The 24,266-nt window shown below is 39.8% G+C and overlaps 1 protein-coding gene across 1 annotated transcript in view; it reads right to left on the reverse strand.

The window, feature by feature from the left end:
- Positions 1 to 17,353: 17,353 nt before the first annotated feature.
- Positions 17,354 to 24,266, reverse strand: part of LOC126252719 (facilitated trehalose transporter Tret1-like) — a 60,930-nt gene continuing 54,017 nt past the window's right edge. The window contains exon 6 of the mRNA XM_049953622.1: positions 17,354 to 18,252. Coding sequence (XP_049809579.1) covers positions 17,960 to 18,252 — 293 coding nt within the window. The 3' untranslated portion in view covers positions 17,354 to 17,959. The remainder of the gene's footprint in view (positions 18,253 to 24,266) is intronic.

The raw sequence follows: 24,266 nt of genomic DNA on the forward strand, positions 1-24,266 counted from the left end.
TCGGATGAGTATAAGTAGCAACGTTTATATCGATCTTGCGGGCTTTCAAATGGTTACACACCCTCCGACTCAACGTTGCAATATTAAAAGTTTGGCTGGTTTCGTTGTCAAGGGGCTGGGATACGTAGTTGCCGCATTACAAGCCAAATACTGCTCAGTCCACAGTGTACAATACGAATACACACATGAATCGAGTGGTCGAAGGTCCTCCACTGCCGTGATCACGCGCAAACCGCTCCACTGTCCAAGTCTTTCCGCCGACTGAGCGTCCATCGCGTCGTACTGTCCGCCTCCAGCACTCACTCCAGTGTCCAGTGCGACTGTCCAGCACTGCTTCGTGTCCTCTCCGGAAACGATGCTCCTCCCCAACCTCCATACGTCTCTCTTAGTAATGCGCTGCGATTGGCTAGAGCGCTCCGTCCATGTCTCTATGCCAACGAACACTCACAAAGATAATGAAACATATTCGGAATAATGAATTTACGAGGTGCATTCAAGTTCTAAGGCCTCTGATTTTTTTTTTCTAATTAACTACTTACCCGAAATCGATGAAACTGGCGTTACTTCTCGACGTAATCGCCCTGCAGACGTACACATTTTTCACAACGCTGACGCCATGATTCCATGGCAGCGGCGAAGGCTTCTTTAGGAGTCTGTTTTGACCACTGGAAAATCGCTGAGGCAATAGCAGCACGGCTGGTGAATGTGCGGCCACGGAGAGTGTCTTTCATTGTTGGAAAAAGCCAAAAGTCACTAGGAGCCAGGTCAGGTGAGTAGGGAGCATGAGGAATCACTTCAAAGTTGTTATCACGAAGAAACTGTTGCGCAACGTTAGCTCGATGTGCGGGTGTGTTGTCTTGGTGAAACAGCACACGCGCAGCCCTTCACGGACGTTTTTGTTGCAGTGCAGGAAGGAATTTGTTCTTCAAAACATTTTCGTAGGATGAACCTGTTACCGTAGTGCCCTTTGGAACGCAATGGGTAAGGATTACGCCCTCGCTGTCCCAGAACATGGACACCATCATTTTTTCAGCACTGGTGGTTACCTGAAATTTCTTTGGTGGTGGTGAATCTGTGTGCTTCCATTGAGCTGACTGGTGCTTTGTTTCTGGATTGAAAAATGGCATCCACGTCTCATCCATTGTCACAACCGACGAAAAGAAAGTCCCATTCGTGCTGTCGTTGCGCGTCAACATTGCTTGGCAACATGCCACACGGGCAGCCGTGTGGTCGTTCATCAGCATTCGTGGCACCCACCTGGATGCAGGATTGTGTGCACAGAACCCACAGAAATGCCAACTCTGGAGGCGATCTGTTCAACAGTCATTCGGCGATCCCCCAAAACAATTTTCTCCACTTTCTCGATCATGTCGTCAGACCGGCATGTGCGAGCCCGAGGTTGTTTTGGTTTCTTGTCACACGATGTTCTGCCTTCATTAAACTGTCGCACCCACGAACGCACTTTCGACACATCCATAACTCCATCACCACATGTCTCCTTCAACTGTCGATGAATTTCAATTGGTTTCACACCACGCAAATTCAGAAAACGAATGATTGAACGCTGTTCAAGTAAGGAAAACGTCGCCATTTCAAGTATTTAAAACAGTTCTCATTCTCGGCGCTGGCGGTAAAATTCCATCTGCCGTACGGTGCAGCCATCTCTGGGACGTATTGACAATGAACGTGGCCTCATTTTAAAACAATGCGCATGTTTCTATCTCTTTCCAGTCCGGAGAAAAAAAATCGTAGGCCTTAGCACTTGAATGCACCTCGTATTTCTATCTGCCGTGATCACGCGCAAACTGCTCCACTGTCCAAGTCTTTCCGCCGACTGAGCGTCCATCGCGCCGTACTGTCCGCCTCCAGCACTCACTCCCGTGTACTGTGCGACTGTCCAGCACTGCTTCGTGTCCTCTCCGGAAACGATGCTGCTCCCCAACCTCCATACGTCTCTCTTAGTAACTCGCTGCGATTAGCTAGAGCGCTCCCTCCATGTCTCCATGCCAACGCACACTCACAAACATAATGAAACATATTCGAAATACTGAATTTACATTTAAATACTTGTCCGGCTGGTTCCGGCGGAGGTTCGAGTCCGCGCCGGGCGTGGGTGTATGTGTTTGTCCTTAGGATACTTTAGGTTAAGTAGTGTGTAAGCTTAGGGACTGATGACCATAGCAGTTAAGTCCCATAAGATTTCACACACATTTGAACATTTAAATACTTGAAATTAAATAAATATTCCTACGGCTGGACCATAGACACGCTCTAACACACATTATTAAATACATAAACAATTAAATAAACACATATCAAAAGAAAAGAAGCAAAAGGCAGGCCAGGAGCCTAATGTCTCTGTGCTTTCTAAAACACGGCAAATATTTAACCAATTTCTTCTTGAATAGTATATATCGGATATATACAAAGACATAGATGAATAAATATATTTGTAAGCAAGCTGCTACCGTTTCTTCGTGTAACTGTGGAGTACTTACGGCCTCACGCGATCGATAGTAATCGGCCAGTTTCACCTCCAATAACTCACGTACTATTCAAGTTGCATGCCTGTAATTCGTACCAATTTAGGTTTACATTAATAGTCCTCTAAAGACACGACGATCGACAAAATCGGATGAAGCGTTTATATTTTGGAAATTATTTGTATAATTTAGCGTCAGATACTAAACTTTAAACTAATAAATATATTGAAAATCTGATTACACTAACAGAATCGTCTTGCAAATAATAGTAATGTAGAGCACTTGCCCGCGAAAGGCAAAGGTCCCGAGTTCGAGTCTCGGTCGGACACACAGTTTTAATCTGCCAGGAAGTTTCATATCAGCGCACACTCCGCTGCAGAGTGAAAATCTCATTCTGGAAACATCCCACAGGCTGTGGCTAAGCCATGTCTCCGCAATATCCTTTCTTTCAGGAGTGCTAGTTCCGCAAGGTTCGCAGGACAGCTTCTGTAAAGTTTGGAAGGTAGGAGACGAGTACTGGCAGAAGTAAAGCTGTGAGTACCGGGCGTGAGTCGTGCTTCGGTAGCTCACTTGGTAGAGCACTTGCCCGCGGAAGGCAAAGGTCCCGAGTTCGAGTCTCGGTCGGGCACACAGTTTTAATCTGCCAGGAAGTTTCAGTAATGTACTTGTTTCTTTTTGAGGTATCATGATTCATCTGGCTACTATTAATTTCTATACTAACTGTGAAATGTATGCTATTATGCTTTCACAAAGTCCGCCATCTGGGCACTCCCGCCATAGACATCTCCTTCATCGACACAAAGCGCCGTCCTCGCCACAGTGTCAACATGGAATTCCGAGCCACGTGGCTGGACCGGCCGTTGCGCGGCATCACGCGGTTGCTAAGCTAACGTCCGGGACCACGTGGTCGCTGCCGAGCGGCGCGTGCGGCCTCTGCTTCCTCAGAACTTAGAATATTTTCAGGGCGCGACGACCCCCTCCCCCGTTACGTCACAATCTGTAACATTTTTACTAGAGTAGGGAGTGTATATAGTGCCATAAAAATCGGCACAAACTCAAAAATGACACCACATTTGTATTGGCTTAGCTTCCTAACGACGTGAAGGAGTATAAAACTATGCATTATGGAACAATGTATTACAAAACTATGCATTATAGAACTGCTGTAAACAGTAGGAGATCCGACCTTTTGCAGAAAGACGTAGTAATGGTTCAAATGGCTCTGAGCACTATGCGACTTAACTTCTGAGGTCATCAGTCGCCTAGAACTTAGAACTAATTAAACCTAACTAACCTAAGGACATCACACACATCCATGCCCGAGGCAGGATTCGAACCTGCGACCGCAGCAGTCGCACTGCTCGGTCACAATGTCATACAAAACACTACGAGAAACATTAGGAAAGTCATCCCGCAAGGAGGAAATCGTAAAGCGTCTGTTTTCTCTCACCTTATTGTCCACATCCAGCAAAAAACTTCCATTAACGACCGAAGGACGCCCACTGCGTTGTTCATCATGCACATTCGTGCGGCCATCTTTAAATGCTCCCACCCTCTTTCTTACCATTCCATCACTCATAATGTTTTCTCCGTAAACTGCACAGATCTCGCGATGAATATCGAACGGTTTTAGGCCTTTAGCAGTAAGAAATCTTATAACAGCCCGTACTTCACAGTCGGCGGGACTGACGATTATCGGAGGCATCTTAAACACTCAGTGCACAACGTAAACAAGGAAGAATCAGACTGTAATGGCGTCAGTGCATAGATTAAGGTACAGGCTTTCATGTGAAAATAAAATTATTGAGATATCTTAGCAAGTCTTTTTTTTAAATTTCAAAATGGTACTTACTTAAAAAACACGTCTCGCATAAGCTTGTCATACAAGAAATAAGTGTTTATATTCACTTGGTTTCAGCGCAGTAAGACGCAGTTACACACACATTCGAAAGTATTTCTTTATGAATAAGTTGTAGCTTATGTCACTGTATCAGTAAGATGCGCCTATGGGTACATTTATTCCACAATCATTTATTTCTCTTGACAAGTTACTAATGCTCGGAACGCAAATATGTGTTAACTATTTCGTTAATCAACTAGAAAAATAATTAAAAACAGAAAATTATCTTACGTTTGACTGTCTAGCTGCTAGGGGTGGTAGCATCGTTTGAACTGTCAGATGGTAACCATGTTCACAGCAGTGACTGTCACGACTGTATATGTTCGACTGTGCTTCAGTTTTATTTGTGTCAAGATGATACAGATGTTGATATTCAACGAGAACGTCGTTTCTCATTTCTTTCCTTTCATAAATAAAGTTCGTTTACATTTTCTTCGTCTTACAGGAATTTAAAATTTATATTGCTGTAATTAGCACTGTGCTATTAGGTTTCACAGTAGCGAAAACATTTTTCGGTACTAATATATACTGTCATTTATTCGGATGCCGTAATAGTATAGAATAGTTAATGATTATCAATAAATATAATTTTTTATAGAAGATATTACTTCATTAGATTTTCGAGGCCGTGGGTATTTAGGAACCTAATAGCACAGCCTAAATTTCTGCGCATGGAACGAACAGCAATCATATTTACAGTCCTGCGTGTCAAAACTACTTTGTTCTTTTCCACGGATATGTTACGATTTTCGAGGATGTGGTTGCAGGATCCTAATAGAACACCTTAAATTACTGCACTCGAAGCAAGTCTTGCTTGTCACAAATACTTTGTTGTTTTCTACCAATACGTCACGATCTTCCAGAATGTGATTATGCAGGATATGGTAAAAACCATTAAACACAAACGCCTGTTCTGTATAAAAACTAAACGTGACTGATAAAATCGATTTTTATTTCTTATAACGACATCTAGAACGAGATAATAACACAAAAAACCACCACGCGTACTTCTGAGGACTAAATGTGTTCTATAAAGCTAATATTTTGTCCTCCAGTCCCATGGAAGCGGTCCAGTAAATAATGCACAGCGAAGTAGAAATTGGGAATTGACTGAAGGGAATGTTATTTTGGCACCTGTAAAACGTATACACAGAAAAAAAAGTGTGAATAGAACGTTTCATATTTCGTTACGCTTTCACTTGGCTGATTTTTAACCTATTAACTGTCACGATCCCCATTTGGGGACCGCATAGTTTTTGTCCGAGTCAGTTGACCGCAATGTCTTTGTGGTAATGCTGAATGGCTCAGAATCATCGACAACAGTTCAACTGACGAGAACAACACAGCAAAATCAAAATATTGCATACAGTTTGTTGTGTACAGCTGAATAAACTATAAGTCGAATGGCAATATCGTAGATATTCAATTGCGTTAATTTTCGCATTGTTTTTATTATTTCGACAGTTGATGCCTTCATACAGTAAATATGTCAGTCATAGTAACTGACGAATCTTCATTATGTGATTTATCGTAAGTAAACATTGTTTTATGACATGTTTCAGAGCGATACCCATTTGGGGATGGTGGCTGATATGAAGTATTTCCATATTGCAATTACTGTATTTTCCTTTTTTGGATATGGGAACCAGACGATTCTAAACACCAGCCGAGCTAGAAGATGTGATAAAGAATCCTAGTTTTCTCACCCAGGATGATGATGACAATGAAGATAAGATAGATATTGTTGACCTTTTCCCTGACAATATGGATGTTATTTCCGACGGTGAAGAATCTGATGCTGACATATTGGAACACACTTGTGTTAATGATATTCCCGGTAGGCTGGAAGTTCATTCAAGTGTAATTCGAATTTCCGATGCCGGTATGGAACCCCTGGCCCTATTACTTCAGTGCCCAAACGATAAAAAAAGAGTGACTTGAAGGAGAGAAAAATAGTTTCTGATTGGTAAAAAATTCAGCCTGACTACGGAAAGACTTTCAGGAGTAATGGCGATATCAAGAAAGCTATGAAACAAATAAGTTCTCTCAAAAGAAAATCAGTGTACGAAAGACTGTTTGATGAAGAAATAATTTTATTTTCAAAGAAAGTGTCAAATATGATGTACAGAATAACATATATATGGATTTACGTTTTCGGTAGACTGTCTCAGAAAATCTGCCGGCTTTTTGTGCCTTACAGACTTGCCCTCTTTGCTTTAGGAGGAAATGTACTGGTGCGAAGATGAGGATTCGACATCAGAAGTGTCAGAAAATGTTTCTCCAGAGACAGATGGCCGGCCTTTGTGGGCGAGCGGTTCTAGGCGCTTCAGTCTGCAACCGCGCGACCGCTACGGTCATAGGTTCGAATCCTGCCTCTGGCACTCATGTGTGTGATGTCCTTAGGTTAGTTACGTTTGGCTCTGAGCACCATGGGACTCAACATCTGAGGTCATCAGTCCCCCAGACTTTTTTTTTTTTTTTTTTTTTTTTGTTTGGTCATCAGTCTACTGACTGGTTTGACGCGGCCCGCCACGAATTCCTTTCCTGTGCTAACCTCTTCATCTCAGAGTAGCACTTGCAACCTACGTCCTCAACTATTTGCTTGACGTATTTCAATCTCTGTCTTCCTCTACAGTTTTTGCCCTCTACAGCTCCCTCTAGTACCATGGAAGTCATTCCCTCATGTCGTAGCAGATGTCCTATCATCCTGTCCCTTCTCCTTATCAGTGTTTTCCACATATTCCTTTCCTCTCCGATTCTGCGTAGAACCTCCTCATTCATTACCTAATTTTCAACATTCGTCTATAGCACCACATCTCAAATGCTTCGATTCTCTTCTGTTCCGGTTTTCCCACAGTCCATGTTTCACTACCATACAATGCTGTACTCCAGACGTACATCCTCAGAAATTTCTTCCTCAAATTAAGGCCGGTATTTGATATTAGTAGACTTCTCTTGGCCAGAAATGCCTTTTTTGCCATAGCGAGTCTGATTTTGATGTCCTCCTTGCTCCGTCCGTCATTGGTTATTTTACTGCCTAGGTAGCAGAATTCCTTAACTTCATTGACTTCGTGACCATCAATCCTGATGTTAAGTTTCTCGCTGTTCTCATTTCTACTACTTCTCATTACCTTCGTCTTTCTCCGATTTACTCTCAAACCATACTGTGTACTCATTAGACTGTTCATTCCGTTCAGCAGATCATTTAATTCTTCTTCACTTTCACTCAGGATAGCAATGTCATCAGCGAATCGTATCATTGATATCCTTTCACCTTGTATTTTAATTCCACTCCTGAACCTTTCTTTTATTTCCATCATTGCTTCCTCGATGTACAGATTGAAGAGTAGGGGCGAAAGGCTACAGCCTTGTCTTACACCTTCTTAATACGAGCACTTCGTTCTTGATCGTCCACTCTTATTATTCCCACTTGGTTGTTGTACATATTGTATATGACCCGTCTCTCCCTATAGCTTAACCCCCTCCCCCCTTTTTTCAGAATCTCGAACAGCTTGCACCATTTTATATTGTCGAACGCTTTTTCCAGGTCGACAAATCCTATGAAAGTGTCTTGATTTTTCTTTAGCCTTGCTTCCATTATTAGCCGTAACGTCAGAATTGCCTCTCTCGTCCCTTTACTTTTCCTAAAGCCAAACTGATCGTCACCTAGCGCATTCTCAATTTTCTTTTCCATTCTTCTGTATATTATTCTTGTAAGCAGCTTCGATGCATGAGCTATTAAGCTGGTTGTGCGATAATTCTCGCACTTGTCAGCTCTTGCCGTCTTCGGAATTGTGTGGATGATGCTTTTCCGAAAGTCAGATGGTATGTCGCCAGACTCATATATTCTACACACCAACGTGAATAATCGATCTGTTTCCACTTCCCCCAATGATTTTAGAAATTCTGATGGAATGTTATCTATCCCTTCTGCCTTATTTGACCGTAAGTCCTCCAAAGCTCTTTTAAATTCCGATTCTAATACTGGATCCCCTATCTCTTCTGAATCGACTCCTGTTTCTTCTTCTATCGCATCAGACAAATCTTCACCCTCATAGAGGCTTTCAATGTATTCTTTCCACCTATCCGCTATCTCCTCTACATTTGACAGTGGAATTCCCGTTGCACTCTGAATGTTACCACCGTTGCTTTTAATGTCACCAAAGGTTGTTTTGACTTTCCTGTATGCTGAGTCTGTCCTTCCGACAATCATATCTTTTTCGATGTCTTCACATTTTTCCTGCAGCCATTTCGTCTTAGCTTCCCTGCAGTTCCTATTTATTTCATTCCTCAGCGACTTGTATTTCTGTATTCCTGATTTTCCCGGAACATGTTTGTACTCCCTCCTTTCATCAATCAACTGAAGTATTTCTTCTGTTACCCATGTTTTCTTCGCAGCTACCTTCTTTGTACCTATGTTTTTCTTCCCAACTTCTGTGATGGCCCTTTTTAGAGATGTCCATTCCTCTTCAACTGTACTGCCTACTGCGCTATTCCTTATTACTGTATCTATAGCGTTAGAGAACTTCAAACGTATCTCGTCATTCCTTAGTACTTCCGTATCCCACTTCTTTGTGTATTGATTCTTCCTGACTAATGTCTTGAACTTCAGCCTACTCTTCATCAAAAAAAAAAAAAAAAAAAAAAAAAAAAAATGGTTCAAATGGCTCTGAGCACTATGGGACTTAACATCTGTGGTCATCAGTCCCCTAGAACTTAGAACTACTTAAACCTAACTAACCTAAGGACATCACACACATCCATGCCCGAGGCAGGATTCGAACCTGCGACCGTAGCAGTCGCGCGGTTCCGGACTGCGCGCCTAGAACCGCTAGACCACCGCGGCCAGCTACTCTTCATCACTACTATATTGTGATCTGAGTCTATATCTGCTCCTGGGTACGCCTTACAATCCAGTATCTGATTTCGGAATCTCTGTCTGACCATGATGTAATCTAATTGAAATCTTCCCGTATCTCCCGGCCTTTTCCAAGTATACCTCCTCCTCTTGTGATTCTTGAACAGGGTATTCGCTATTACTAGTTGAAACTTGTTACAGAACTCAATTAGACTTTCTCCTCTTTCATTCCTTGTCCCAAGCCCATATTCTCCTGTAACCTTTTCTTCTACTCCTTCCCCTACAACTGCATTCCAGTCGCCCATGACTATTAGATTTTCGTCCCCCTTTACATACTGCATTTCCCTTTCAATATCCTCATACACTTTCTCTATCTGTTCATCTTCAGCTTGCGACGTCGGCATGTATACCTGAACTATCGTGGTCGGTGTTGGTCTGCTGTCGATTCTGATTAGAACAACCCGGTCACTGAACTGTTCACAGTAACACACCCTCTGCCCTACCTTCCTATTCATAACGAATCCTACACCTGTTATACCATTTTCTGCTGCTGTTGATATTACCCGATACTCATCTGACCAGAAATCCTTGTCTTCCTTCCACTTCACTTCACTGACCCCTACGATAACTGGAATGAGCCTTTGCATTTCCCTTTTCAGATTTTCTAGTTTCCCTACCACGTTCAAGCTTCTGACAATCTTTTTCTCATGGTAACCTACCCCTTGGCAGTCCCCTCCCGGAGATCCGAATGGGGGACAATTCCGGAATCTTTTGCCAATGGAGAGATCATCATGACACTTCTTCAATTACAGGCCAAATGTCCTGTGGATACACGTTACGTGTCTTTAATGCAGTGGTTTCCATTGCCTTCTGCAACCTCATGTCGTTGATCATTGCTGATTCTTCAGCCTTTAGGGGCAATTTCCCACCCCTAGGACAAGAGAGTGCCCTGAACATCTATCCGCTCCTCCGCCCTCTTTGACAAGGCCGTTGGCAGAATGAGGCTGACTTCTTATGCCGGAAGTCTTCGGCCGCCAATGCTGATTATTTATCAAAATTTAGGCACTGGCGGGGATCGAACCCGAGACCGAAGACGTTTTGATTACGAATCAAAGACGCTACCCCTAGACCTCGGGCGAAAACGTAGACTTAGAACTACTTTAACCTAAAGACATCACACACATCCATGCCCGAGGCAGGATTCGAACCTGCGACCGTAGCAGCAGCGCGGTTCCGAACTGGAGCCCCTAGAACCGCAAGGCCATCGAGGCCGGCGTTAGTTAGGTTTAAGTAGTTCTTAGTTATAGGGGACTGATGAGCTAAGATGTTTAGTCCCATAGCGCTCAGAGCCATTTGAACCATTTGAACCAGAGACAGATGTATAGAAAAAAGGAAAAATCTACATTCCAGTGACAATGCTAATAAGAGAAATAATAGTGTGACGACCTCAGATTTCAAGATATGACCACTCATTGATAAAATGAATCAGAAATATATGAAGTTTTTTTTCAAAAATATAAGCATTCACTGGCAGATGGTCAAATATCATGGTCATCATTATTTCAAGCAGTTTATTAGGCTAAACCCATACGGTTTAGGTTCAGACAGTGGACAATGTGTTGTGCCGAAACATGTACACTGGAAAAAGGAACGATGACAATGGGGTACAAGGTTTGAGTGTATCAGTAATAACGAATAACATATCTGTAGCCAGCAATCCCTCTAACCACAATTTCTATTTTGATAATTTTTTGCACTAATTTCAGTCTAATGAAAACTTGGAAAGACCAAAATGTAGCAGCAACAGGAACGGTTCGATCCAGTCGGATAAATAACAGATAATGAATTGAAAAGAGTTCCTCGTGGAGCTATGGATTACAGATTTGACATCAAAAACGAAATATTCTGTGCTGCATAGAAAGATAATAAATGTGTACTAGTCTTGTCAAACCATCAAGGTATACATCCAAAGAACAACGTAAGCAGACGATCTAGATTGGAGAACAAAGAAGTGAAAATACACCGGCCTCTCTGTATAAATCTCTACAATAAATTCATGAGTTAAGTAGACAAACCTGACTGGTGCACAAATAACTATAGAATAAAAATACGTGGATAGAGATTATATTTTCTAAGATTCACAAACATAATTGGTAATGCCAGAGTAAATGTTTATGTATTATACCGTCGTGCTAAGGGCAATATACCTCTTTTAGAGTTTAGTGGGCAAATAAATAGAGGGTACCATCAGACAGAGTCTATTTTTAATCCTGAATGTCTTAGAAGACCATTACTGCATAAAACGGCTTAGGGACGTGCTTCTTTCGATCCTTTGGGACGTTATCTAAAAAGAACGTGCAAAGGAAAACAAAGAACATGAGCAATATGTAAGAGAAATGTAAGAAAACAATGTAGCAAATGCAACATTGACTTACATATGGAATGTATGGAAATGTGGTATAAATATTTATTTACTTACACAAATATAAAAGTTGAAGTCAACCGGAATGTAACGTCTTTTACTATCACAAATAAAATATGTTTCCAGTCATTCATTTTATTTGCATAACATCTGCCACGATCCCCATTTGAGACTTCTGGAAAAATTGTTAGATTTTTGAATAAGTTTTCCGCAGATAAAATTAGTGTGTTAGTTCCAGATCTCTTATGACGATGAACAGAATTTCACAGGAGATTTAAGGAAAAAAGTTAACTGGCTAATACGATGACCATTGTAAATGTCGCAGAAATTACGTTAAACATTGTATCATATGTGTTGTACTAATTCAACAAATCTCTCAAATGTTTAAATCAGTACTTGATGTGAGCTAAAACTGTCAGCTCCTCTTCGTGTACAGTGTAATGATGGAATCTCATAATCTAGGTTTTATTCCACTCGTCTCCTGACTTGGATGTTAGTTTCAAATCTTCACATGGAAAAGATATGGAAGTGAGTGGTCGGTATGTATCTATGGTCTAAGGTACAAAATTACGAGAACAGCAGGCTTTGATTCACGCATTTGTTTCAATGAGAGGCAAAAATGGCACATTGTTGTGCAGTGCAGTAGGACTTCGTGAACGATTGTCAGTAGCGTTGAAAATTGTGTAAAAGTGCCATCAACAAGTTGTAGAAGGTCACTTGGCAATGCTGGTTGAATGTAGGAGTGCCGATAGTGTCAAGAGATTCGTCAGTATTCGCTAGGTCCAACATTCTGCGGGCAGACCTTTGTATTGCTGGTACAACTTGGGAAACTTCCTTAAGACTTTGATTGAAATAAGACGCCTTAAAGCAGAAGTGTTTACTCTGTAAATCACATGCCTTTAGTACGCGAGTTAAATAAATGTTCGTTTTATGTTCTGTTCCCTTTTCAAAACAAAGGTAAGTGACAATTGTCATCCATCTTTCCCAGCCAGTGGCGAGTAGAACATTTCGAATACGAATGCAGCAAGACCAAATATGTGTTTCCCTTCGCGTCGTTGCAAAAATCGGGTGCAGTTGCTTGTGTCTGCGGGTAAGTAAGCATCTGTCTGTATGCTGTACTTACAAGGAGAGGTCTCTAGCGGTGGTATCTACTTTTGAAACCATCTATACGATGATGTAGGTTAAGGTCCCAGTTATCATACTTGCAGGCGTTACCCCTGGTGCGCCCTTTTTCCGCGTAATTGAGGGAAAAAATTCGGAATTTTGCGTTACGCTCAATAGCTTTAAAAAGTATTGTCACACACACTGTTTGTGTGTGGAATGGATAAAGTAAGATCTTCATGTGCGAGAGGTCGTGGGCTCGAATATTGTAAGGTACTTAATATTTTTTTTTTTAGATCTTTATCGAAATGACTTCGATCATGATTTGTATTCAGTTAATTGTTTTAAATGTAATTTTGTGTTTCTATCCCTCTGTTACATCATTTTAATAAACATAATAATTTTTTCATTTGTTCTTATTTCTTCTATATATCATTCTTTTTCCACTCTGAATTATTGTGAACGTGAATTTAATTATATTTATGTATTATAATATTTAATTATTAGAAAACAAAACACGAAATAATCTGCTTATATATTGACTGTGTGCCCGCATCTCGTGGTCGTGTGGTAGCGTTCTCGCTTCCCACGCCCGGGTTCCCGGGTTCGATTCCCGGCGGGGTCAGGGATTTTCTCTGCCTCGTGATGGCTGGGTGTTGTGTGCTGTCCTTAGGTTAGTTAGGTTTAAGTAGTTCTAAGTTCTAGGGGACTTATGACCACAGCAGTTGAGTCCCATAGTGCTCAGAGCCATTTGAACCATTTTTTTTTATTGACTGTGAAATGGTGTCAAACATGTATTTTTCATTACAAGATGGTTATTTTTTTGGATTTTTACCATTGTATAAACATTTAAAACATATCTAAATTCCTATTGCACTATGACAAAATAATGCAGATGAAGATTTAAACGAAAGAAGGGATCATAAGTAAAAAGAAGTTCAAGCAGAATGAGGAATAGCAGTAATGAATGCAGTACAGTGGACGAAAAAAAGGATGAAAAACTAAAGATACAAAATCGAAATTAATATACAAGTTTAACTGAAATCATATGAACTAAAATTTCAAACGGAAAAAGAGGAAAGGAAGAGAGAGCAAATGAAGAAGTTGATTTGATGACGAAGTGACAGAAATAAAAAATTACATTTAAACCAATTAATTGAAGAAAAATAATGATGAAAGTCATTTCGATGAAAATTAAAAAAAATACAGTGCCTGAAGAGATCTGAACACACAATCTGCCGCATGCAAATACCTTACTCTAGCCATTACTCTCCAATTTTTAATGCTATTGAGTGTCAAGCAATATTTCCAAATTTTTATTTCTTCAGTTACTCGTGAACGAGGGCCCTTCTGGCTGAATGGCTGTAGAGTGTGATACCTGGACTCTTAACCCATATCACAGAATAAAAGATCTCAAGAAGTCGATCCCAGCACTGGGCACCTCTCCTCGTTAGTGTTAGGGGATGTTTCGATGTCCACAGTATGTCCTAGTTTTAGGGGGTGTGACGACCAGTCCCGCATAAGCCTTACGGGGGACTCTTCAACACTGCTAACAATTCGAAATACAATATATTCCCTCAAAAATTAGTTTCACGCGTCTCAGAAGTGGCCGCAACAAAGAAAGAATTTTGTGACCACAGAGGTCGTGATCAGCGGCCTAAGTAAACATACGCTTCAGCGCATGTAGGAAATGTAATTGTTGTACTATTATCGCTACGCCCCTCTGTCGCCCTCTGACTGGCCACAACTTGCCTTGGCGCGACAATTTGTACTTCATTCCACAGCGGTTACCGACGCTCGTGCCCCCACACATGTTCGTTTCTCGCCTTAGTTTGAAGTGAGAAAGAAAACGGGGAGGCAGGTGACTTGCATACTTGTGCCCAACGACCGTCGAAATTCCGAATATAGATACCACTTGTAAATAATCTATAGAACAGTTTCAATTAAATTACATGCCACTTAGGTATGCTAAGTAACTGCACGAACAAGACTAAACATCGACCAATTTTATGTTGCAAAGTTTCATCAGCGCTCTTAAGAAACGCAAAGCATATGATTCTCTATTATACGCGTTTTTTCATATTTAACCATTAACGAACGGGGTTTTGCATTAAGGATTATTTTGTAGATGATTTTATAAGTCATAGATGTCAGGAAGACTAATGAAACCCAATTTTATTCCTTGTAAAATATTTTTTATTTCCATCCTAAATTTGGAACTTTTTGTAAACATAACAGTACTTTTGGGTACAGTTGTACCAGTGTACCACTTTTGTTCATAATATATTGTAAGAAAATTTTTTTTTAATCACTAAAGATTTTCGTCAATTTTTAGGTTCCCGTCCCACCAGTTTTTTAAACTACCAGTCCCTAAAAGCACTATGTAGGTACCTGATTAGCAGTACAAGTATCCTCCACACATACATGTGGTGTCAAATTTCGAGGAGGATTAACTGACAAGTGTTTCGAGATGTGTAAGTCAGAGACGCCTTTCGCAGCCACTGGTAGCTTTCAGTCGTTCCCGTTATTCAGAAGCGTCATTTACTTATTGAATTATTAACAACTGGCTCCTGTGAAAGAAAATCTTACACATATTAGTTATTGAAACCATATTACAAACCATTAGAAAAAACACTAAATTCAATGAGTCACATTCCAATCATTTTATTCAAAAATATGGCCAGATGCTGAACCCATTGCGTTCCAAACCAGGTATAATTATAATAAATGGCTGCTTGGTAGTTATTCTTTCTATCCTTTTCCTGAATGGCGTCATAGTTTGCAATGAGCGGCTCCTAAATAGTGTAAGGTAGTTAGTTTTTCGATATTCTGTTCTTGTTGTGAATGTTGTTAATTCCTGCATATTTCTCACTCTTATTGATTTTGTCATTACTGACACCACGACTTCTTTCTTATGTAATAATACACCGAGCTCAGAAACGTGAACTACCAAACTGTGCAGCGATATGTCTAATGAAACGTCAGTCATTTTAAATGTGACAGGTTTTCTTCAACTTGGATTACTAAGGTTCGATGGTTTAGAAACCCATTCAGGACTTCATTGTATGAAACGTCCCCTTAGAAAAATTAATGACTGCTTAAACTGACACACAATATTTTTACCGCAACGCAATCTGACTTTCAAAAATCCCTACAAAAGAATGGCCCTGACTAACAATAACCTATACCTTTCATGAATCACTTACCTCACAAAAAATCTTCGTTACTCAAACTACTGCATTACAGCGAGCGCCACTACTGCCAGCTAAATAAAAGATTCTAACTACTGAAGGCACTGATAGGCATAGTTAGCAAATGAAAGATTTTGATAGAGAACAAACAATGTATTTACCTTAATAATGTTCAAAAGTCATAGTATATATCAGTTCATGACATCCAGTCTTACAAATTTACCGTCTCTGATGGACACACGTCCAGATCATCCGCTCTCAAAACTCCGCCACCTCTCTCCCCACATCCACCACTGCTGGCAGCTCACCTCCAACTGCGCAACGCTACGCGCTGTTAACAGCCAACTGCCCAACACTACAATAGCAATACTGCAACAATGCAGACCAGCCACAGACTTCACACAGCACAGTCAATGTTTTTCATATAGAGCGCTACATGGCGTTACCAACATAAAAACCTAAACAGCCTACTTACAATTGTTCGCATAATGTAGACATTACAGAAACGAATTAACAGTTCGTACGGGGCTCATCTAAACATAGAAGTTCTTACAAATACTCCAACGTTTTTAAGATAATATTTTAAGTTTAGAGAAATTCAAGTGATTAATCTATTGCTTATTTTGGACTATACATCTAAACCAGTGGAAGGAATTTAGTGATCCTGTTTTCCGCCATTTCTTTATAAATTTTGTTTTATGATTTCTACATTCCTAATGATGTCATAAATTTAAAAATATTCCTTCTCTCGAAATTCACGCAAGTACCCATAATGTTCCTTTACTGTGCTTGTGAATACCAAACATATCTAGTATTGATGTATATATTGCGTCCCGTGTTTCATTTTTGGAAATGATGTTTATTTGCCACACAGATGGTGAAAAACTAGTCCTATGAACTGGTTTTAGTTGTTTGCTTGTAAAAATTGTGAAATTTGCAGTACACTGTTGTTATTTGTTTATTTATCCATTTATTTCGCGTGGCATGATTATGGCCTTCCATTGTATCTAACCAGACGTCCTTAATGAGTCAACATTAGAGTTTCTTTAGCACGTGAGCATTATACAACAATAACAATAATAATAATTTATTTAGTAATAGATATATGTAATTTAAAAAATGTCAATCTTATTAAAGTTGTCTTTAGCAGTATCCCCATTACGTCATTGTAGAATGTAATGACTTTTGAAAGAAATGTTGGCAACAGTGAAGGAGGGACCAATGTGGAGAAAAAGTTGACTTGTCAGAGGAAGGCAGCAATCTCTATTGCAACTAGTTAGTAAGCGCTTTTGATCTTGTAAGCTTTGCAAGATGTCCACTTAAAAATAAATAACCGTACAAGATATAGTAACAATGATTTCACCCCTCAATTTCTCAAATGGTTAACTGTATGTTTTCTTTTAATTTTTACATTCTACTTTCAACTGATAAAAGCAGGTTTAACTGTAAACAGAAACGTCGCGTTGTATGAAAGATTCCTCACAAGAAAATGTTTGCAGGCTTTTTCACAGTTATTACCATTACAGCATCATTAGTCTATATTTCAAAAAACTGAAATATCAGAAGTGATATATATGCACTACAGTTCGTCAGCAGTGCATCTCATTCTTCACAAGGTTTCGCACCCTGGCGAATAAGTTATACTGAGTTCTATTTTAGTATTCTTCATTTGCAAAGCCTAAGAGAGAATATTGATTCCATTACTCTCTGTTTTTACTTTCTTCTTCATTATATGCCTTGAGTATTAACAGGTTTCTCCTCTCACTTTCAGTCAACGTAACAGGAACAGAAATTTATATTGTTCAACGCACTCGTAAAGTGCTTTCAGTCAATGAAGATGAATGACATCCGACGTCATTTGTACCAGCTCCGTTAGTCCCGATGCAAGAATTATGCTTGTTACTAAGCGTTACATCTTTTGCCTCCGATTTGGTCGTGAGTGGGTTCATTGAGCGCCATAGGAGAAGCTGTTCCAAAACGAAGATTTAGGAAAAATGTGTCTGTTTAGCAGCATGCTCGGATGGTCCTACCGCTTTCAAGCATAACCTGTATCTCTTCCAAAGTCTTCCCCTTCGTTTCAGGCAGCAAAAAGTAGACGTGGAACGAGGCGAGTAGGGAGCAAGCTGCGAACAGAAAGAAGGGTCCGTAGTTGCCAACGGCGCTGGAAATGTCCTCGAAGAACCTCGTCACCAAGAAGGACATGGTCCAGGAAACGAAAGTAGCCACAGGTAATGCCACGGACTTGACGTTCTGCGAGAAGATTTCTGCTGGAACAGTGGCCGTCAGACCACCGTAACCTGGAACAAAATAATGATGCTATAGATAGTTACAAGCTTTCCTAACTCTCAAAACACATGTGATTGGAGATAATCATTATTTATCGTGCGATTCCTATAAATTTCGAAAAGGGGGCTCTGAAAACGTATATAGACAGGAGCATATCTATGAGGCTACTGGTACCCAGAGTACGTTGCATGGGGGCTTAATTAATTGAAATGAAAATAATTTTAATTTTTTTTTGCTTTAGTAGCTGTCTGTTCGATTACGAAGTCTCGTAAACGGTTGGCCCTGACTGTTATTATTACGCAATCTGACTGCTTAGACAATAACAAAGAATGAAATGGAAATTTTCATTAACACAATTAATTAATTAAGTCCCCAGCAACTATAAAAACCTACGAAACCAAAGCACAAGTGTAACTGTTCTGTGTGTGGAAGTATGACTCAACGTACGCATCTGGCACGGTTCTTCTTCAATAACACAAGAAATTTTAAATATCATTTATACTGAATTAATTAAAGAAAATAAAAATACCATAATTACTCAAGAAAACCAGAATTAAACTCTAATACAAGAACACAAGCCAGATGCTTTGTTGACTGAACCTGTAATGACGCATTATTTAAAACATGGAAATAATGAAAAATAAATCAAGTTTCGTTACCTTCATATATTGACCAAAATCACTCTAATCATTACAATATATCTCCACACCGACTCGCTATTACCACATCTCAACAAGAACTTTTCAGTATCACATCTCAGCAAGCACTCCCTACTAGCACATCTGAACACGAACTGACTACTACGAGTCCTCGACAAGCACTGCCCACTACGAGTTCTCAATAATCACTGCCAGTGGAGGCGGCGGAACAATGCTCTCTAGCGATCTCTGGCGCTGTGGCTCAGTGTAGCCACCTTTCAACGTACATGTGCCATCACACACCCCAGATGCGTATACGATGGTGCAGGTTGGCTGACGAAGCAAGAGGCAGGGCGAGGGAAACTGGTACACATACACGCACACCCACCCACCCACACACATACACACACACATACACACACATTATGTTCTCCTAGTCACACTTTTCAATTCCGTCATAAGCGACACTTTTTTCTTTGATACAGCCCAGTCTGAAAGCCCCTAAACCAACTCACACACACACACACACACACATTTCACTGTCCCAGTCACAACCCAGTATTTTCTAGAGTCGGCCATCTTGATCTCTGTATCCACACTTGTGTCCAAACATGACTGTTGTTCGATCTTTGTAATCCGATGATAGAAGGTATAATGGCCCTTCAAATTACGTGTCACGGAGTTATTTACACAGCTAAATTGTCTGTTAACATTAGTCTATAACAGAAAAAAACACACATTGGTCACTTTATTGACACTACTGAAATAAACTGCAGGTTAATGTTCACTTGGCAACATCTATAATTCGATCTTTGCACCCTTGATGATGCAAGTCGTTATGGGACCTCAAATTAATATCACAAAACTCTTGCCTCATCTTAATTGCTTCTACTATTGTTGTATAAGAGTATAAAACACATATGACTCACTTGATTGACGCTACTACTGTAACTTACATGTGAAGGTACACTTGACGCTTGAAACACCATTGTGGATCTTCAAATTATGTCTCAGAATGTTATTTCCGCGTCTAATTGGTCTTCATTACTGTTCTGTTGGACTACTGATGTAACATACACATTATGATGCACCTGGCGATGACTATGGTTCGATCTTTGCACCAAAGTAAAACATCACTTTAAAGAAACCACAGCGACCTAGACCAAGAAAAACATGTTTGTCCAGTTTTAATATAGCAAATCTGTATGATACGTCGTTTTTTTGTCAAGTCTGTATTATCAGTTTCCACACAGCTTGCAGGTAAATAATAAAAGTGTAAGCAGACAGACTATACTTTATAACCTTATCTCAATAACGTTTCTCTGGACCATAGCTGCCGAGACAGCTCGTAAACTTATGCCCTTGTTACGCGTATTCACGTTGCCTAAACTCACTGCTTCCACACCTCACATTTGTTTGCTTCCAATTTCAGTTCCAGCTGAGAACTACTCTTTAATGCATAGCTGGGTTCCCCGTCAGAATCGTTGATTACTACACCCTGGGGATATTCTACAACGTTCGATATCAATTTGGCTTACGACACATTGTCTCTTCATAACTCGGCAAGCTCCACCCTTTCTGGACACACAACACCAATAAGTTCAAGGATACATAAAAATTTTACTGTTTTACGTTAGTCATTACTACACAGTCAGCTGTTATTTGTTTTAAGATCCATAATCTGGTGTCCTTCTTTTCTATCTATCACGCTGCACACCATCAGATTACATACGGCTACGATATTGTATTCTCTGGTTGCAGCGCTTTGCTTTTGTTGTGTACCTTGTACTCTGTAACAATGGCACTGCACCTCCCTGAAACTCTCGCGGACCAGCACTTTAATATTGTATGCATGAAAAATAGTTCACTTCTCTTAAATTTCCTAAGCAAAAGTTTATACGACAGGTTTTTTTCCCTTTCAGGCCGCAGGAACCAAGATTGCGACAAGTCGGCTTTTGCATCTGATAATGATGGTCTAATGATCCCATGTGGACGTTGTAACACCGAAAAAGCAGGACTCATGGCACCTGCTACCTATACGTAACGTTTTTTTGAATTTTATGTAAATATTTGTAATTTAAATGCCTTCTTTTGATAAGTAAGGACATTGCTTCACTGTATGTGTACATTTAGGTAGAAGTCTGTTGACGTTTCGTTGCATTTATCTATGTTTTACTTTGAAACTTATAAACTCTGGGAAAAAGCCAAAGGAATTGTTATGTGCATCGATTAGCAACGATAATAGCAGTGCTTGTGCGTTGTAAAATCTTTGGGTAGGGAGTTGTTGCACAGAGCGCGCGGAGAGAGGGAGAGATGGGTTCTAGCGCTTGTAGTGTGCGGAAGTGTGGCGTTAACGTTCTTGCAGTAGACGAGTACCATTTCGGCGGCATCATGTACGCGCGCCGGCCAGATGACTAGTAGCAGGAGGAAGGACAGTGGACGGAAAGAAGAGGCTGTATTAATTACGACTGCCCGTTCCTATAATTAGCCGTGGCTCCACAAGATGCTACCGTCTTCAACAACAGCAGCAGTTCCAGCAACACAGTTTCGTCATCGGCTCCGAGTTTCGTCGTATGCACAGCACTGAAGTAAGACTGTTCATCGGTAGAAAGTATTAATTGCTAACCCAGCAGCACAACTGAATGTGATTCGATTGATAAGTTTTATTTAAATAATAATCAGTTAAATTCAGGGCGATTGTGTCCTCATTGCCCCCAGACATTGTTACCAAGCAGGATCCTTGTTCTTTTTTCCCTAATATGCTAACTGAGTGTCATAAGGATCAAATTGAATAGTTACAGCCAGTTTATTAATGAATAAATTCTCTTTTAAGAATTTTAGCCTCAGTCTACTTTCAATTAACTGTTGTACAACAGAGGCTTCAGTATATGACTAAAGTAAACCAATTTCATTCTTCAAGTTTGAGAATCAATCACTAAAAAAAATCCAGAGCTAAAGAAATGCACAAATTAAGAGTGTGGAATTTTTATTTATTTTACATGTAGCTTGGAGCACATAGCTGTTCGGTTTGGTACGTATTCCAGTATTTAATTCTGTTCAAGTCAGTAAAAAAGGCTCAGTTGTTCAGACAATAATATGAAATCCAATTTGCAAAGTAAGTAATGGCAAACTAAAAAAGTGCTTCCTTCTCTTCTAAATTTCTTTGATGACGTAATGCTGAGGTCACTGAAGGTCATTGTTCACGTAATGAAGTTCAGTATTAACACACAGTTTAATTGCATATTTTCAAATCATTACTCGATTGCCTTTTCAAAATTTAATGCCAAACATAATGCTAAGAGTGACTGCTCAGTTGCCACGTCACTGTTTCATAATACATGTTTCTCTTCCCCATCATCTTGTACAGGATTTTGGATGTAAATTGCCCTAGTGGGCTGATGACCGTTAATTACTTCCTTTTCGTTCATAAGTGTAACTTCTAGATTCATGATCAGTGGTACTCCTTTCTGTCCAGTGTTGTTCGTGAGTGAATGCACAAAAGTAATTTTCATTTTCCAAATTATAGCTCTGCTCAGTTTAATTACTTTTATTTTTAGTAGACTCCTTCAGAAGGGACGGTTGTACACTTTCCTCCTACTTATCGGTATCACCTCTTCGGAAAAGGTAGCCTTATACAATTAGAAAAAAATCCATTAGGCATACACGTGATGCACGGTCATATCTTATATCGCAAGCAGGATCAGCCGAATAGTAAGAGGAAGATTACAACGTTAAGAGATGGAAGTGTAACAAAAATTTTACTGCAGTTGCAGTCGGTTTGTAAAACTCTCTCCTGCAGATAAATCTTTAGTTTCATTGGTATAGATAACTTTTCAGATGTGATTATGCTCTCAGAAAATGAAATGCTTCTACACATCAGATAAATCACACGGCAAAAAAAAAAAAAAAAAAAAAAAAAATCTAATATTCCACTTCGGTAGCATATATAGGATGTAAACGGTATAAGGCGCCAAAATTATACAGATGGTACATCTCGGTGTGCTTGACAAAAAAGTCTAATGACATTTTCTTGTATCATGTACTTTATTTTTGTATTATTAAAACCTAATGTTCGTAGGATAGATAGTATACGCATTTCTGTGTACGTAGACAACCGACAGTACACGGCGTACCGAGCTTATTGCCTACAATGACGGGGCGGCCGGAGAAAGGCAACGAGTCGATCAGAGGATTGAAATCATTAGACGTGTACAACGACGTGGTGTGATAATCAGGTGGTACGGAAAAAAGGAATGTAAACGGGTTTTGGGTTGTGTAATTCGCTTTCGTGAATTGAATACAACCAGTCTGTTTCTCAACAAGTCGATAACGAAGGTCATAGTAGTAATGACAAGCTAATATCAAACACAATGTATTTCCATTAGTACACATTCAATCAATCACCAAGTAGATAGTTGTGGATTAATTACAGTCAACTGTTTCACCTTTTTACGGCAATGCCATAACGAATACTAAATTCACATTATTTTCCTTCTGTACAACAACATCGTAACGAAAAGAAAACCCGTTACTTCGTTTCCTTTTACACCAATACTACAATAAATACGCTATTTTGTCGAAAGTCGACATGTTAAGAAACATGGCTGTTGTACTTAAGGTTTATAATTTATATAAAAAACAGCTACCAGCCACATGTATGGTTTAAAAAGGTTTATTATCTTCAGACCATGACCGGTTTCGGATTTTTCTTTACAAATCCATCTTCAGATGGCAGATTACAAGTATTCTGAGTTGGACCTAGTTTTGTTTATGTTATTCGTTTGCTGCACTGGGAAATAAAAGAAATATTTTTGTTGTCATATCGGTAATGGTATTTTTACGAAAGATTTACTTATTTTACAAAATCTAATTGCTCATGAGATGGTTTTTATAAACATTAGTAAACTTGCAGGTTAGTGTACTTACTAGCTGTGTAGTTCTGCCTGACGAAATATTCGTGCGTTTATGTTTTCGAACGCAAGCTTAATACACTTTTCAATATGCACTATGTGAGTGCTATTCCAGGCAATGGACGTCACTTTCAACCTCATCATCTTAATTACACACGCAGCACACACGAATAACGTTTACAAAACGTGGCCCAGCTTCACATTACAAACGAGAACAATATTCATACACATAAAAACAGGTTCCCTGATCTCATTTTGAATGAACAGACAGAATCAGTTAACACCGCCTTCTTAAATAACTTTGAAGAAGCTTTTACTTTTTTAAAATAACTGAAGCCCAATATTCCATCAAAAACATTCAGTATACAGGCCCCAAAACTGTTTATATGTCATTGAAAAATTGCATAATGAAAACATGTGCATTGCATATTATGTAATATATTAGAATTCATCTCCTACTATTGTAACAACTAATTA

The sequence above is a fragment of the Schistocerca nitens genome, chromosome 4, assembly GCF_023898315.1.
Source record: "Schistocerca nitens isolate TAMUIC-IGC-003100 chromosome 4, iqSchNite1.1, whole genome shotgun sequence".
Taxonomy (NCBI): domain Eukaryota; kingdom Metazoa; phylum Arthropoda; class Insecta; order Orthoptera; family Acrididae; genus Schistocerca; species Schistocerca nitens.